General features: G+C 34.5%; 1 protein-coding gene across 5 annotated transcripts in view; it reads right to left on the bottom strand.

Moving 5' to 3' along the window:
* LOC106474038 (kynurenine--oxoglutarate transaminase 3-like) overlaps positions 1-11,603 on the bottom strand; it is a 69,790-nt gene extending 58,187 nt beyond the window's left edge. Inside the window, exons 1-2 of one of the 5 annotated variants that reach the window (XM_013934732.2) lie at positions 11,521-11,603; positions 5,679-5,831 (exon numbers count right to left, since the gene is read on the bottom strand). In XM_013934732.2, the coding sequence (XP_013790186.1) occupies positions 5,679-5,831; positions 11,521-11,523 (156 nt within the window). In that variant the 5' untranslated portion in view covers positions 11,524-11,603. Of the gene's footprint in view, positions 1-851; positions 1,005-5,678; positions 5,832-6,784; positions 6,852-7,808; positions 7,842-11,294; positions 11,316-11,520 lie in introns of those variants that run through there. The other 4 variants (XM_022379333.1, XM_013934725.2, XM_022379329.1 and 1 more) reach the window with 4 other exon arrangements.
* Between the last annotated feature and the right edge of the window lie 2,269 nt (positions 11,604-13,872).

The following is a 13,872-nucleotide window of genomic DNA, read 5'->3' as shown; positions in this document are numbered from 1 at the left end:
CTAGAGAGGTTGTTAGTTAGGTCGTATATATATATATATATATATAGTGTAGCTATTGCAATAAGTCAAGCAGTAAAGCATGTGATAAATACTTGCATGGAATACCTAACAGAATAAGCAAATACAAGGATGAATTATAATAGACCTGCACCCTGAAGAGAATGCAAGACCCATCAAACTGGTCATAATTACAGGGAATGGTGTAGATCTTAGTGTAAAGGGTGGCCTGTACTACATTTACAAGTAAACACCTTACCCTACTTCTGATCAAAGGGTGCATCCACTCAGTCTAATACTAGTGGGATTACATCATTCCAAAGGGAAACTCTCTATGCTGACCTCCCCAGTAGTTTCGTACAGAAGAGGCAAGGGTTCTCTCTCTCCACTAGAAGGAAGTTGCATAGGGGGAAAATACATGAAAGGTGCATGGAGAAAACAGAAATTATCTATCACCTACATAAGGTCACATACTGATAGATTGTGTGATGGATTATCATAAATAAAGACACCATGAGCTGGTCAGGTGTGAGGACAGAGAAACACAACTGGTACTGTTATTTTGGCTTAAGAATTAAATATATAAATTGCTAGAGCAGACTTGCAGAAAAACACCATCTTAACAGTGACTGATGAGTAGGGGCAGATGGGGTTAACATTTCCTGTTATCTTATACTTGATGTGGATTTTGGGAGAGAGAAGTATTCCTACTGAGGCAACACCAGATATGTGCTGGGTTCCATTTATCTTCAGTAAATGTATACATATATATATATATGTGTGTATTTAGTCATTATTAGATTTCTTTTGTTGTTATCATGAAAATTGCAAAGAAATAAATAATCAAAACTCACCTCTTTAGAGCCTCTGTGAAGATTGAAGAATGGCAACTTTAGGGAGTCAAAATCCAAATGCAAAAGTAACTGCAGTGTGTTGTGAGTAATGTAACATAAAGGCGTCAGGACTCGATCACATTCTATTTGGAATATCATATCATGGGGACATTAATGGCCAGAAGCAAGAGAAGCTGTGATGTGACAAACTCAATATGAGTGATATGGAAAGATGAAAGGATCCATTACCAATAGCAGAAAAGATAAGTTGGATAAGTTGTTTAATCCAATTTGTCAAGGCAGGAGAAGACAATTCATGAGGAATACCATAGCAAAAAAAAGGACTATGTCAATTGCCATGAAAAGAAGCACTGCAGTTGAGATAACTACAAACTGCCTAAACAGGACAAAGGAAATGATCATATAAGTAAGAAAAAGAATGAAGCATGATTGGAGAAACTATCATATTCCCCTTGCAAGCAGCCCAAGTCTTGGGTAGGAAGTAATAGTCTGGGAACAAAATCAATTTGTCCCTGTGGTAAAGTGAATGGGATATGTTTCAGGTAAAAATAACAAAGTGATGTCTCCTGCAAGCTAGAAGGAGAATCAAATATGTCTTATGAGAAACATGGTAATGAACAGGTGGCCAAAGATTCAAATGGAAGACCTGTAAGAGACCTGAGAACTAAATACAGGTTACAGTTCAGAAGAGGAACTGGATGAGGAGGATGACCGAGTAGAAAGGCTTGGGAGGTGTCTGTATCTACTGGAAAAGAAAAGGATAATGACCAGTGAAAAGATGAAAGGTCATAGATAAAACTACATAGTAACCATATAAATGGATAGACTAACATAAAGGAAGCAAGATCAGGAAGAGTCAGATGACTTGGAGTAAGGGAGTCGTAATTGAAACACCACTGACATACCATCCACTTGCAAAGGTAAATTGTAAGGGTGGAAGGCAAATAAGAGCAAGCAAGAAAACAGACTAGTCTGCAAGGAAAACCTGCCCATCTTGCAAAGGGATCAGACAAAAGCCACACATGAAGATGAAGGTATGAAACATTGTGGTGAGAGATGAAAGTCCGAGGCTGGCATAAAAGCTGACCTCCAAGACAGAAGAGATAGAAACCCCAAGAACACTAAAAGGTGAAGGAGTGGAAATTGTGATTGAGCTGACCAAAGAGGGGCAATGGTAAAAATTTGGCAAGTGGTGCTGTAAATTAAACACACCATTCTGGGAAGAAGCTGAAGATGATGATAGGTATAGAGAGTGAATCCTGCCAGAGCCATGGAATCAGGGACTGTTTACCAAAAAATTGGAAGATTGATATAGAGGGAAGTCACAAATGCATTAATAAAAGGACTCCCAAAGTGGGAACAAATTCACAGAAGCACCAGAAGATATACAGAATACTCTATAGAAAGAGCTTGGTCTGGGATAGACAGCCTATCTACTATTAAATTCAAAGATCCCAGAAAATTGAAGACCCAAAATCACATGCTTTTGTTGTGAGCCCAAAAATGGAACTTGTAAACAAGAAAACAGAGATCTCAAGAATAAGTACTTACCTCTCAATTGATGTAATAAATGATAATGAAGCTGTCAAAATAAACTAAAACAGGATGTCCAGTCAGCTATAGCAAAAGATGGTGCCCACATCTCGAGGATATTGATGTGGAAAGACCACTCTACATGAAATCAAATATGGAAAATGTTGAAGGTATCCAAAACTGTATCTCCTCTGGCTAAAGAGGCATCCACGAAAAGGTGTTAATTCAGGTATAGTGGAGGCAAATGGATGTTCAAAGATATGTGGAAATATATGAGCCACCACTACAACAATAAGAGGTAAAGAAATGAGAGAACACATTGCATCAAAGGGTAGAAATTTCATTAATCTGCCAACATCCACTGAAGCAGACATAATAGGATATATCCAGAGGAAGATGGGGTAGGAGAAAGCTGAGAGACCCCAAAAGAGACCGAATCTCACACTAGGAAGAAAAGGAGACATAAAAGCCTTAGAAACCAGAAGCTTCATATCTCAAAATGCATTATCATCATTAGACCTAGCCACCAAGCCACTAAGATGTATTTAATTATGCTTTCCACTAGTAAGCCGACTGCTGCTAATCAAAGTCGAGATAAAGCTAACTTTATCTAATGGTACAAACCCCAAGTTAAAGTTATCCCTAAGCATACCAGACGACTATGGAAAGGGGATATTCTCCTTCAGCCCAAGATTTCGGATGACTCCAAATACTTTGCCATCCATGATACTCAAACCCACAAAAAAGCAGTGCCAGCCTACACATTGTTTTCTTAAGAAATGTTGACCAATCTTTCACTACAGACGAAATCCTCCAAGCCCTATAAATAACCACCCATTAAAAGATTCACACCATCCACTGTATAACATCCAGGAAAACAGGGCTGCCTTCATACTTCATAAAAATTGTAGCATTATCTGAACAGACTGCAAGCTATATCCTCAACTTATACCATTTCAAGGCAGAAAAACCTTGTTGAAAGCCACACCTGGCCTCAATCTTATCCAGCATACCTCCCACATTACCTCCATGCCACTCCCAAACACCTGCCGCCAACCAAGATAACAAAATCCCTTACTTGAATCAAACAACAGTAACGGACCAACAGACCCAGACGGCACCTATCACCAAAATTAAACAACAAGACAACACAAATAACCACAGCAAAAAGAAAAAAAGCAATCCAAACCCAGCCATAACAAGAAAACCATGTTTAACCAGTAACCACCTCCAAGAAATCACAACAAACTAGCAATCTGAATAATCAACAACATTTTCCATCCCACAAGTCAGACCTGCCTGCTATACCTTCATCGTCAAACTCACCAAACACCTTACAAATAGACACTTACACAGACTCTTCCCATCCACTGAACTACCATATAGATGAGCTGCCCTTAAAGTCCTTCTTCTTCCATCAACCCTCCACCAGTGACAATGAAGATTCCACCACAATCAGGCTTATCCCCAGCTAGAATTCCTTTCTAAGGAAGGTCAGCCAACTGAATAATTCCATTCCATGTTAATAAACATACAGTTCCACCTATCACTCTTGCCTTCTCCAACAAGTGTCTCTTTTATCTATATCTTCACGTTAAACAGGCACTAGTAATGGATTGGTGCCTTACCAGTGAAAATGGGTTTTCTTAGGGTACTCCTATCCCCCACACACAACAAATTCCATGGCATAGTGTTTATAGATCTCCACACCCTGAAAAACCATATGACTGAGAACAGCCATTTGTTAAGAGTTATGCAGAACCGATCTATCCACTTAAATTCACAACCACAACTATGCCCCTACCTTATCCTCAAGTGGGGTGACGGAAGATTGCTTAATATTTGAGCACCCTCCTGATGATTAATTATTTCTCTTCATCAAAATAACTGCCAGATAGTTTAGTTTAACTTCATATCTCAGAAATGTAAAGCAAAAGGCTCAGCCCACTATGCAAATACAGTAGTTAGTACTCCCAAATGAATTGGATACTGGATTGGAGTTAATAGCAACTTAGGAACCCGAACAGCAACCCAAACAAGCAGACTCTTGAATGAGGATGGAGGCCATAACAGATTATAGCTCCTAGGACAGAGCTAGGAGATACCAAATGTTGATGGTAGAAATACATACTAATATAGTGCATTCACCTTGTGAAAACCCTCATGACTTAGTTGAGCTCTGAAATACAAAGAAATCTCCTGAAAGAAAACCTTGCAAAGTGAGTACACAGGTGGAAACTAAGATCCAAGCTCCCACAACATCAAAGCTGAGGGGTAGGTCTAGAGACAACTGATTACCAAACCCAATGATGACACCATAAATAGATCACAGAAACGGGAACTCCCCAAAAAATATCTGTATGAAAGATGGGTGTCACATGGAGTTCCCAGAGATAAAATTGATGGAGTCTAACTCAAGAAATAAGGAATCCCAATACAGCAAGCCTCCCCCCTCCCCTTATAAAAAGCAAATGAACTGGGCAACATCTGAAGAAGAAGAAGAAAATGGGATGGCATAAAGATCAAGTTAGTGTTAACTTCTCCAGTAAAGCTGTCGGGGTAGTGATGCAGCCTCAAAAGGAAAAGATAAAGAAGTTAAAAAGCTAATGACAAAGAAGAGCAGAATGAGGATAAAAGAAGAAGAAAATCCCTATACTGGAAAAAAAAGACCAAGGAAATAAAGCACTAGAAAATAATAGTTCTAACCACAGGCCACAGATGAGGAATATTAAGTGTGGGGAGGATGTGGCAACTAAGAGTCAACATGGAACAGTTAGAAAGAATCTGGAATAATCCAATAATTAGATGAGGGATAAAGAGGGGAAAAAATATCAAGAGTTTAAGTGCACTCAAGAAACTTGCCCAAGTACCAGAAGAAACAACTGGAGTAAAATAACAAGTGTCACATATCTGAATTATCAGAGCAGCAAAAGACATAGGAAGGTGGTAACAGGGTTAGAAGAAACAGAAAGAGAAGTAGCTTGTGGGAAGAGCTAGTTAAAGATGTCCAAAGACAAGGCAGGCTCAACAAAAGTTACAAGAAAAGTTTCTTACAAATTATTGAGAGTAAAAGTTGTTTTTTATAACTTTACTGTAAAAAAAAAAGTCTAGATCCTTCCAGCATGCACAACAAGTTCTGAAAAAAACTATCATATAATTACTAAACATAAATATTTTCTTGTATATTAAGCTTTACCATTTGTAAGCAAAAACAAAACTACAGTCATTCACATTATATAGTTGTATATAATTCTAGCAAAACAATGATATGCATTACTAATAAAAAAAACATACCTGTTTTAAGCAGTGTGATGCAGTAGATGCACGTGATAGCCAAGATGAACTTTCATGAATGGTGAAATATACACAATATTGTCTGAATTGTACAGTTGGATGATACAAGTAACTGTTAATTCTACGCAGACATCCAATATATTTTGACATTTCCTAATAAGAAGAGAAAAAAAATCTGTGTTTGTATGATATGGAAATCTAGTTTTGGTAATATAGTTTCCATGATAAAGCTTTAGAAACTGCTGCTTTATTAAAGAAGAAACATAAATATCAAATGAAATCATACAAACTTTAAGCTCACAGATTAAGTTATTTAATTACATAAAATTTTCATTCATAAACCTATCCTTAAAAAAATTCAAAATACTTTAATCTATACAAAACATATTCACTGTCAAAGAAGTGTTCCAAAAATTATAACTTAAGAAATTGAGTCAAAACAACCTAATTTGAGAGATGGAGAAAGAATGATTGAATAAGTGTTCCACCACCCTTATAAATCATATGTCTTTGGAAAGAGCTAATGGAAAAAAAACAATAATAAAAAATTTGAAGTTCCATCAAATGCAAGATATAACAATAACTTAGCTTAACACTAATAAAGAGCCAAGTATAATGGTCCAACTGTTTTAAGGAGCAAATGGAATAAAATGAAGGTGATCATTAGTTTAAAGTGAGTAATACATATACAAGAGCCTTTTATATAATTCAGGGGTTTCTATTTGATCATGAAGCAGCTGGGTGAGAACCCAAGATGGGAAAGATTTGAATAATTCTGTCAGGCTTAAAAAATTCAGATGTATCAGAAAAATTAAGTAACCAGCAGAACAGCCAGTCAGTCTTCAACAGCTAAGAAATTAAACCTCTTAAAAAAAACCAAACACTTAAAGGAAAAGGCAAAATGGAAACAACTGAAAAAATGTAGAATACAGTGGTACATATATATATTACCAGTAATTAACAAAATGAAATGTTAAACACTTAAGATATACAGATGACATGAACAGGCTATGAGCATAGAAATTCACAGGAAAAATGAAGCATTATAAACTAGTAAATTTAAAAAAAAAAAAAAAGAAGTCCAAAGAACATCTTAATGAAATAACCTTGTATGCAGCTAAGAAGAATGGATTTGAAATCAGGGTTGAGCCAGCCAAAATATCCTTCCATGTTCTAAAAAAACACAACAACGAATGTTATTGATCTTTGTTACAGCTACAACTCATAAAAAAAAAGGTAATTAACGGTATGATTATTCCTAATCTAGAGCTCCGACACCACAGCCATAAGGTATAATACAGTAGATGGAATCATTACCAGATAACTCAAACACTTACAAGCCATTAAAATAATAAAAAAGAACCCCTTAATTACAAAATAATTTGAGTGGATAAAGCTTCCTCAATCATCCTCATTATTTTACCAGCATCTACTAAAGAATTGCCTGGGCCTGCTCTAAGAAATAAGGCATTCTTAAGCAGCTAATATTTTCAATGGAAGCTATTGCTTGGGAATTTAGTGAAATTTGCTAACTGATTAATCAACAAGCTCATTAATCAATGACATTCAACTAATTACTTATTATACCATCAGACCACAATAACAAACACCCTAACTCTTGAACTTTGATACTCATGAAAAGCAGAGCACAGAAGGATCATTATGAGCTTTCTTCTTAACAAACAAACACAACGGCATCTTTTCAATTCCTTGGATAGTTTGAATAATTGAAAATAGTAATGAAAAATCATAATAGCAATATTTAGATTACTGGATAACTGAAAACAGTAATGATCATACACACAAATTTCAATTTGTTGTTTATTTTCATGACATTAATTAATTTAATTGTAATTTCAATTAATTAATTGTTGGAATAATAGAAAATGGTGAAAATTAAAAACAATAATTTCAATTAGTTCATTATTTTCATAACATTAATTGATTTAATCATAATTTCAATCACCTGATTGTTAGAATAACCAAAAACTGTAATAATTCGAAACAGTAATTTCAATTAAAAGATTATTTTTCATGGCATTAATCAACATAATCACTGCTCATAGGTAATCATTTTTATTGCCTAGCCCTACTCTAGAGCAGTGCAAAAAAGGAGAGAACATAATGTACCTGGTCTCTTAAGCACATGTAATGTTTTGAGAAACCTGAATCCAGCTAAGCAAGGTGTTCATAAAAACAACGAGATAACATGATACTAAGTGAAAACGATGAGACTTGACTGCTTCACAAACAAGCCCAAGAAAATACCTTCATGGAGTGTCTTTAGGGTGACAATCTGTGAAAGAGTAAAAGTCAACTACACATTGACACTAAAGTGAAAATCTATTCTAAATGAAGAATTTAAGCTTTATAAAATCAGCAAACTTTGGTGAAAACAAAGTTCTTTCTTGACCAAATGAAAATATATATAGTTGATAAATCATGCCCTAGTGCACAAATTAAAGATAATGATCATTATCCAGGTAATGGAGAATCTGAAGATAGGTATACAAAATATCCAATTTCATTACTCGTTGACTTTCATTTAATGCCGATGCACATGTGTCAATTCACTTTAAAACTGGAACAAAAAAGAATCATTCAGAAAGGAAAGACAGAGGGAATCAGTTACAGCTTTGGACTCTCTGATGCTGGAAAAGTTCAGAACAAATCCACAGAAAAACAAAAGAAAAGGTCAATAGAATTTTAGACAGATTAAGACAATAATGTAGGATCAGAAAAAGGCCGAAATCAGAGAAGTTGAAAATCCCACAGAAAAAAAAAAGAAGAATGGGTTTTAAAAAACAATTAAGCTGTCACTTCCATAAAGTTTGTAAATACAAAACAATTATATTTCAGTGATTAAATACACTGTCTTCCAAAAGGGAGGCCCAATAAGCAGAGGTTTCACAGAGGTTTGCATAAGACAAAGTATTATGTTATGTATAATAATTTTTCACTCAAATATATTTTAGAATTCATATTTTGTAATTTTGCAGCATTCATTTAGTGAAAAAATATATTTCAACTTTCATTTGAACAACCACAGATGATCTTTGACAAGAAAACATTTAGTACCCATCAAAAATCAAAAGAATCATAACAAAAACTTTGTGCAGAACTTTTAAGATTACTTTAAAGAAATGAATTGAGAAATAAAAACTAAAACATAAGCTTGATGCTATAAAGAAAACATTCTAGCTTAAAATGGATTACCACAGAAAAAAAATTAAACTCTACAAAGGAAAAGGTAACTACACAATTCCTGATTCAAGATTTAACAAAGTACTACATATGAGGTTAAAAAAAAAAGGCCTCTGCATTCAATTAAAGACTAAGTTGCTGGGAAAATCACAAAAGTCAATGATAGGGTGAACCTCTCTTTTCAAAGAGCATCTGGCTCTCAACAAATTAACTCCAATAGAGGCTTTGCATGTGAATTCACAGGGTAGACCTCAGCCATTTTGACAGTTAAAAGTGTGTCAGTTATGACGTTTTGTGAAAAATCGGTATGTGATGGAGAAAAATGGATATCATTTTCGGATTCAACGTACAGGATTTACTGTAGAACCTGTAAAAATTTCAGAAAATAAAATAAGCATAGGCCTCTGTAATAATTCAAAGTCTCCTGAATAGCTAGGTTGATAGTCTTTTCACAAAAGTGTAAACCCATCCACCATGTTTTCTCCAAATGACAGATTTTTTACTTACGATCTGATCACATAGATTTACCTCAATACTCACCATAACTGAACCTTGACAACATCTCCAATAAAATTAACCTATGATCCCTATACTTTTCAAGTAGCTCCTCTGACCTTGTCCTTTTTACATCATTAGCTCCAACATCTACTACAAAAACAACCATTTACTAGACCTTTACCACCATAATTTACCCTATCAATACAGCATTTTTTCACTAGAAAAGTCCGCTGCCCATCATAGTGACAGGTCATTAAATGTTGTAGAGGTCACAATGAAAAAGTTCCTATCATCAATCTGGCACATGTCCATTCTTAAAGTGATACACATACACTCAGTTATGTAAAAACCAATAGGCCTATTTGAAAAAAAAAACTAATTATTTTCACATAGCAGCCTTACTTTAAAAGTTTAATTAAGAAGAAAATGAAAGTAGTTTCTAACAATTTGCTTTCAAAAGCTGTCTAAATATTTTTTTTTATTTTTTGAACATTCATATTTAAATTCATATATTTTGCACAATACAGTTTTATGTGTAACTGAAAACTTTGGGTATAATAAAAATATCAGGGTTTTAAGCTTAGTAGCTTGAGCCTTTTCAGGGTCATCTTCTCAGACTCATCAGACAAATTCTGGCCTGCATTTTCTTTTTTTAAAAAAAACCCTGATTAATGTTTGGGGAAATATATTTATATTTATATATTTTTGTAGGAACAAGAGGTGAAACATGTGTTAAATGTCAGGAAATGCCTAATCACTCATTCATAATATTGTGTGTGCCTTTAAAAACATAGTCTAAAGGTACACTCAACCCCAAGTAAATTTTAAATTCACAATAACAAAAAAATCACCAAATTTCTATGGAAACAAATTTCAACACTTTTATGCGTCTCTTTCAAACAAGCTTTTGTACTGAAAAGAGCACATAAAATTATCAAAATTTTTATCCATATATATTTGGTGTTGTTCCATTACTGTATATTTAAACTTTATCTTAGGTTACATGATATTATGTATTTACCTACTATTACACTCAATCGCTCTTGTTAGTGACCGTTAATGTTTCTAACTTTTCATCATTGACATTTTGCTGTCAGTCAAACTGACTGGTGGCTTCAGTCTCTGTTCATCAAATAGTTTCTGAAACAGTCACTGATGGGTATTTACCAGCTAACTGAAACACTGCAATATCATTAATTCTAGCTTCTGGATAACACATGCTATTTCATTTCTCCCAATTTCTCCAACATTTTTCTCTATCCACAAGACTACCAATGAATTATGAATCACCATCAATTTATCATGTAAGTCTACTACAGTCTCCTTCATCCCAATATTCCCAGTCTTGGAATAGGTATGCTAATTTCTGATATTCTAGGAATTGGTTTACTTGCCCTGAAGTAGCTACTATTTAAATTATCATTCAGGTCCTTCTTCCTCACTCCATGAAAATGTCTGTAACTATCTTCTTGCACAATTTTATCTTTTCTTATCATGTCTCATACTTTCCAAAACACCAACACATCCTCAAGGAATTGTAATTGTAAACCTCTTTATTCTACCCTTTTCTTGTGCCTATCATCAGGCTTTATCTGACACATCCGTTAACTTTTAACTGTCTCTCTGATAATCCTTGGTTCTTTTGCTTCATTCCATGTTTTTACTATGTAAAAACCTTTAAATCCCTACTTTTCTAAATCATAATAACCACCTATTACAAATTACTTAAGCTACTTTCTAACTCTAGTAATACTAATTAATAGTCATACCAATTTGTTCTAATTTCTAGTTCTAGTAGTAGTAGTAAAGTAAGATTAACCCTCTTACACTTACAGTCTAAGATTATTAATTTGACGATTACCTATACAAATTACAAGTTAACTTGTAACAAAATTCAACATCATCTTTGCTAACCTTAAAAACTCGTTACCAGAACTCGAGCTAGTACTAGTACACTACTAGTAGCAGTAGCACAAACATTGAATCAATTACTACTAGTAGTACTAAATTGCCATCATTAGTGTGTATTCATGAGAAAAAAAATTGTTAAACAGTAAATTGTTTCTATTTGCTTAATATTCTCCAATACTGTTTTCATTTTTAAGGCCTATGTTTAGTATACGAAGAATCAACACCTTACCATCAATTAATAACAGCAGACGACTAAAAGGCTAAAAAACAAAAGTTAGTAAGAAGGTTCCCTCGGTGTGAATAGTGTAGTATATAATAATTTGTTATTCCTAATATTATATAATAAAGTTTAAAAGCACACTGGAGCGAAACTATTTTTTTTTTACTTTTTTTTACTTTACAAAGGTAAATTTATGGACTTGCAACGCTAAAATTTGGGGTTCGATTTCCTGCTTAAACACAGCAGACAGCCCAATGTGGCTTTACTCTGAAACAAACAAGTGAAACTTTTAGTGTTGGAATATTAATTAAAAATTTAGTTCTATTTTCTCAAGATTTAAGCTTGATTGTGCTTTAGTTTCATTGAAATATTGTACAACAGAACGGAAGGAATAATTTATGTTTTCTTTATTGAATTTATATATTCTTTTTTTCACCAAATATGTTGCGTTCCTGTGGTGGTATTACTACAAGAAACTTATATGTACATTAAGGAATGTAATCATGGGATTGAACAAAGTGGAGATAGCTTATAATAAACAAGGCCGAGCGCGGCACAGTGATGAACGTGCTGGACTATGGAACCGAGGTTCTGTTGTTCGCATCTCGTACACGCCGTAAAAAATAACAAAACGCACTATGCACTTTATGGCAGTGGGTACGTTATAAAAGTTGTACAATCTCCTTATTTAATTTGAGGAGGTCACGAGTAGTCTATAACTTCCAAATCAGGAACGGCTAACGAAGAAAGCCCTCAAATAATTACACACGATATTCAACAAACAACATCACTGGTTAGCTTCATTGTAAAACTACCCAATCCTTTAATTTTTGTCTGTCGTCATTTCTAATCTCATTCATTACCGTCTTATATAATGAAAATTACTTATCACATTCAAGTTGATTAGGAAGAGGCAATATCTATCGCCAAGTCTTAAAGTTAGCATATGTTTGTGTCCATGAAAAATCTGATAGATGTAGTATTCATGTTCACTATTGTCTAAAAGGTAGGTATCAACTATATCAATAATGGGATGATAAAAAGTTTCGTTTACGAAAAAATAAAATTTTCATTTTGCAAATTTAACAACAAGTGTTACCAAGTTTAACTGGCTGCCTCAAACTGGTTTAAACAGTCTGACAGTTTCAGCTGGATTGGGAGAAATGTGTCTGCAAAAAACAAACAGAAAAAGAGTACAATGACTAGACAAGAGGCAGTACAACAATTGAATATATTGTTACGTCTCCGTTCGTTAGTTAATTTTCCGTAAATTCGTTCCGACGAAACTTTAGCGACACAAGTCCTTTCTTAAATAAAACTGGTTTATTCTTTCTGAATATAACTTTACGATACACTTAATTTCAACAGTCGCTCTATAACAACGCTATGTCTCACGTGGCCAACAATATTTTGTTACCCGTCACACCAAACATGCTCGCCCTTTCAGCCGTGGGGGCATTATAATGTGACGGTCAATCCCACTATTCGTTGGTAACAGAGTAGCCCACGAGTTGGCGGTGGGTGGTGATGACTAGCTGCCTTCCCTCTAGTCTTACACTGCTAAATTAGGGATGGCTAGTGCAGATAGCCCTCGTGTAGCTTTGCGCGAAATTCAAAACAAACAAATAAACTTAAGGTGGACTTTGTCCTTTTGAACAACCATATCTCTCCTCAATGTTGACTTTAAAATTATTTCTAATGTGTTATATATGTATGTTTGGGAGCTATTTTGTCTCATCTTGTTCTCATTACCTAAATGTGTGATCTAAAAGGTCAGCGTACCAACCAGAATCTTCTAATTATGCATGACTTGTTTCATTATATCAGTTATAAGAATATCCCAGCTATTTTTGTATATATTAATCAAAGTGTATCATTTGATTATGTTAACCATTATTTTTGTTGTGTGTTTTGAGGAGATATGGGTTTCCAATTTTTCTTCATAATATTCACTCCTTGTATGGTACTACTTCCAACAAATTCTTAGTAAATGGTTTTTTAATGACACATTTCCACATTCGTCAAGGTGTGGGGCAAGATTGCCCACTGTCCCCTCTTTTGTACACCTTAATCATCGAATGTTTGTTATTTTATGTTTGTCATACTTGTGAAAATTCATGGTACTCTCTTACCTAGAAGCAAAGAGTTTCTCTTAAATATACTAGAAATGTGGATGATGTTAACCTTTATGTCTAATCAGACTTCTCTTGGAAATGCTCTTAATGCCTAGTGGGGCTAAGTTGAATTTGTAAAAGACTCGGACATAGTGTTTGGGGAAAGCATATTCTCTGATAATGAGACATTTTGGATTGTTACGTCTCCGTTTGTTAATTGATTTTCCCGTAACTTCGTTCCGACGAA

The sequence above is a fragment of the Limulus polyphemus genome, unplaced genomic scaffold, assembly GCF_000517525.1.
Source record: "Limulus polyphemus unplaced genomic scaffold, Limulus_polyphemus-2.1.2 Scaffold135, whole genome shotgun sequence".
In the NCBI taxonomy this organism is placed as follows: domain Eukaryota; kingdom Metazoa; phylum Arthropoda; class Merostomata; order Xiphosura; family Limulidae; genus Limulus; species Limulus polyphemus.
Note: the sequence above shows the minus strand (reverse complement) of the source record. Positions and strands in the feature narration are given on the sequence as shown.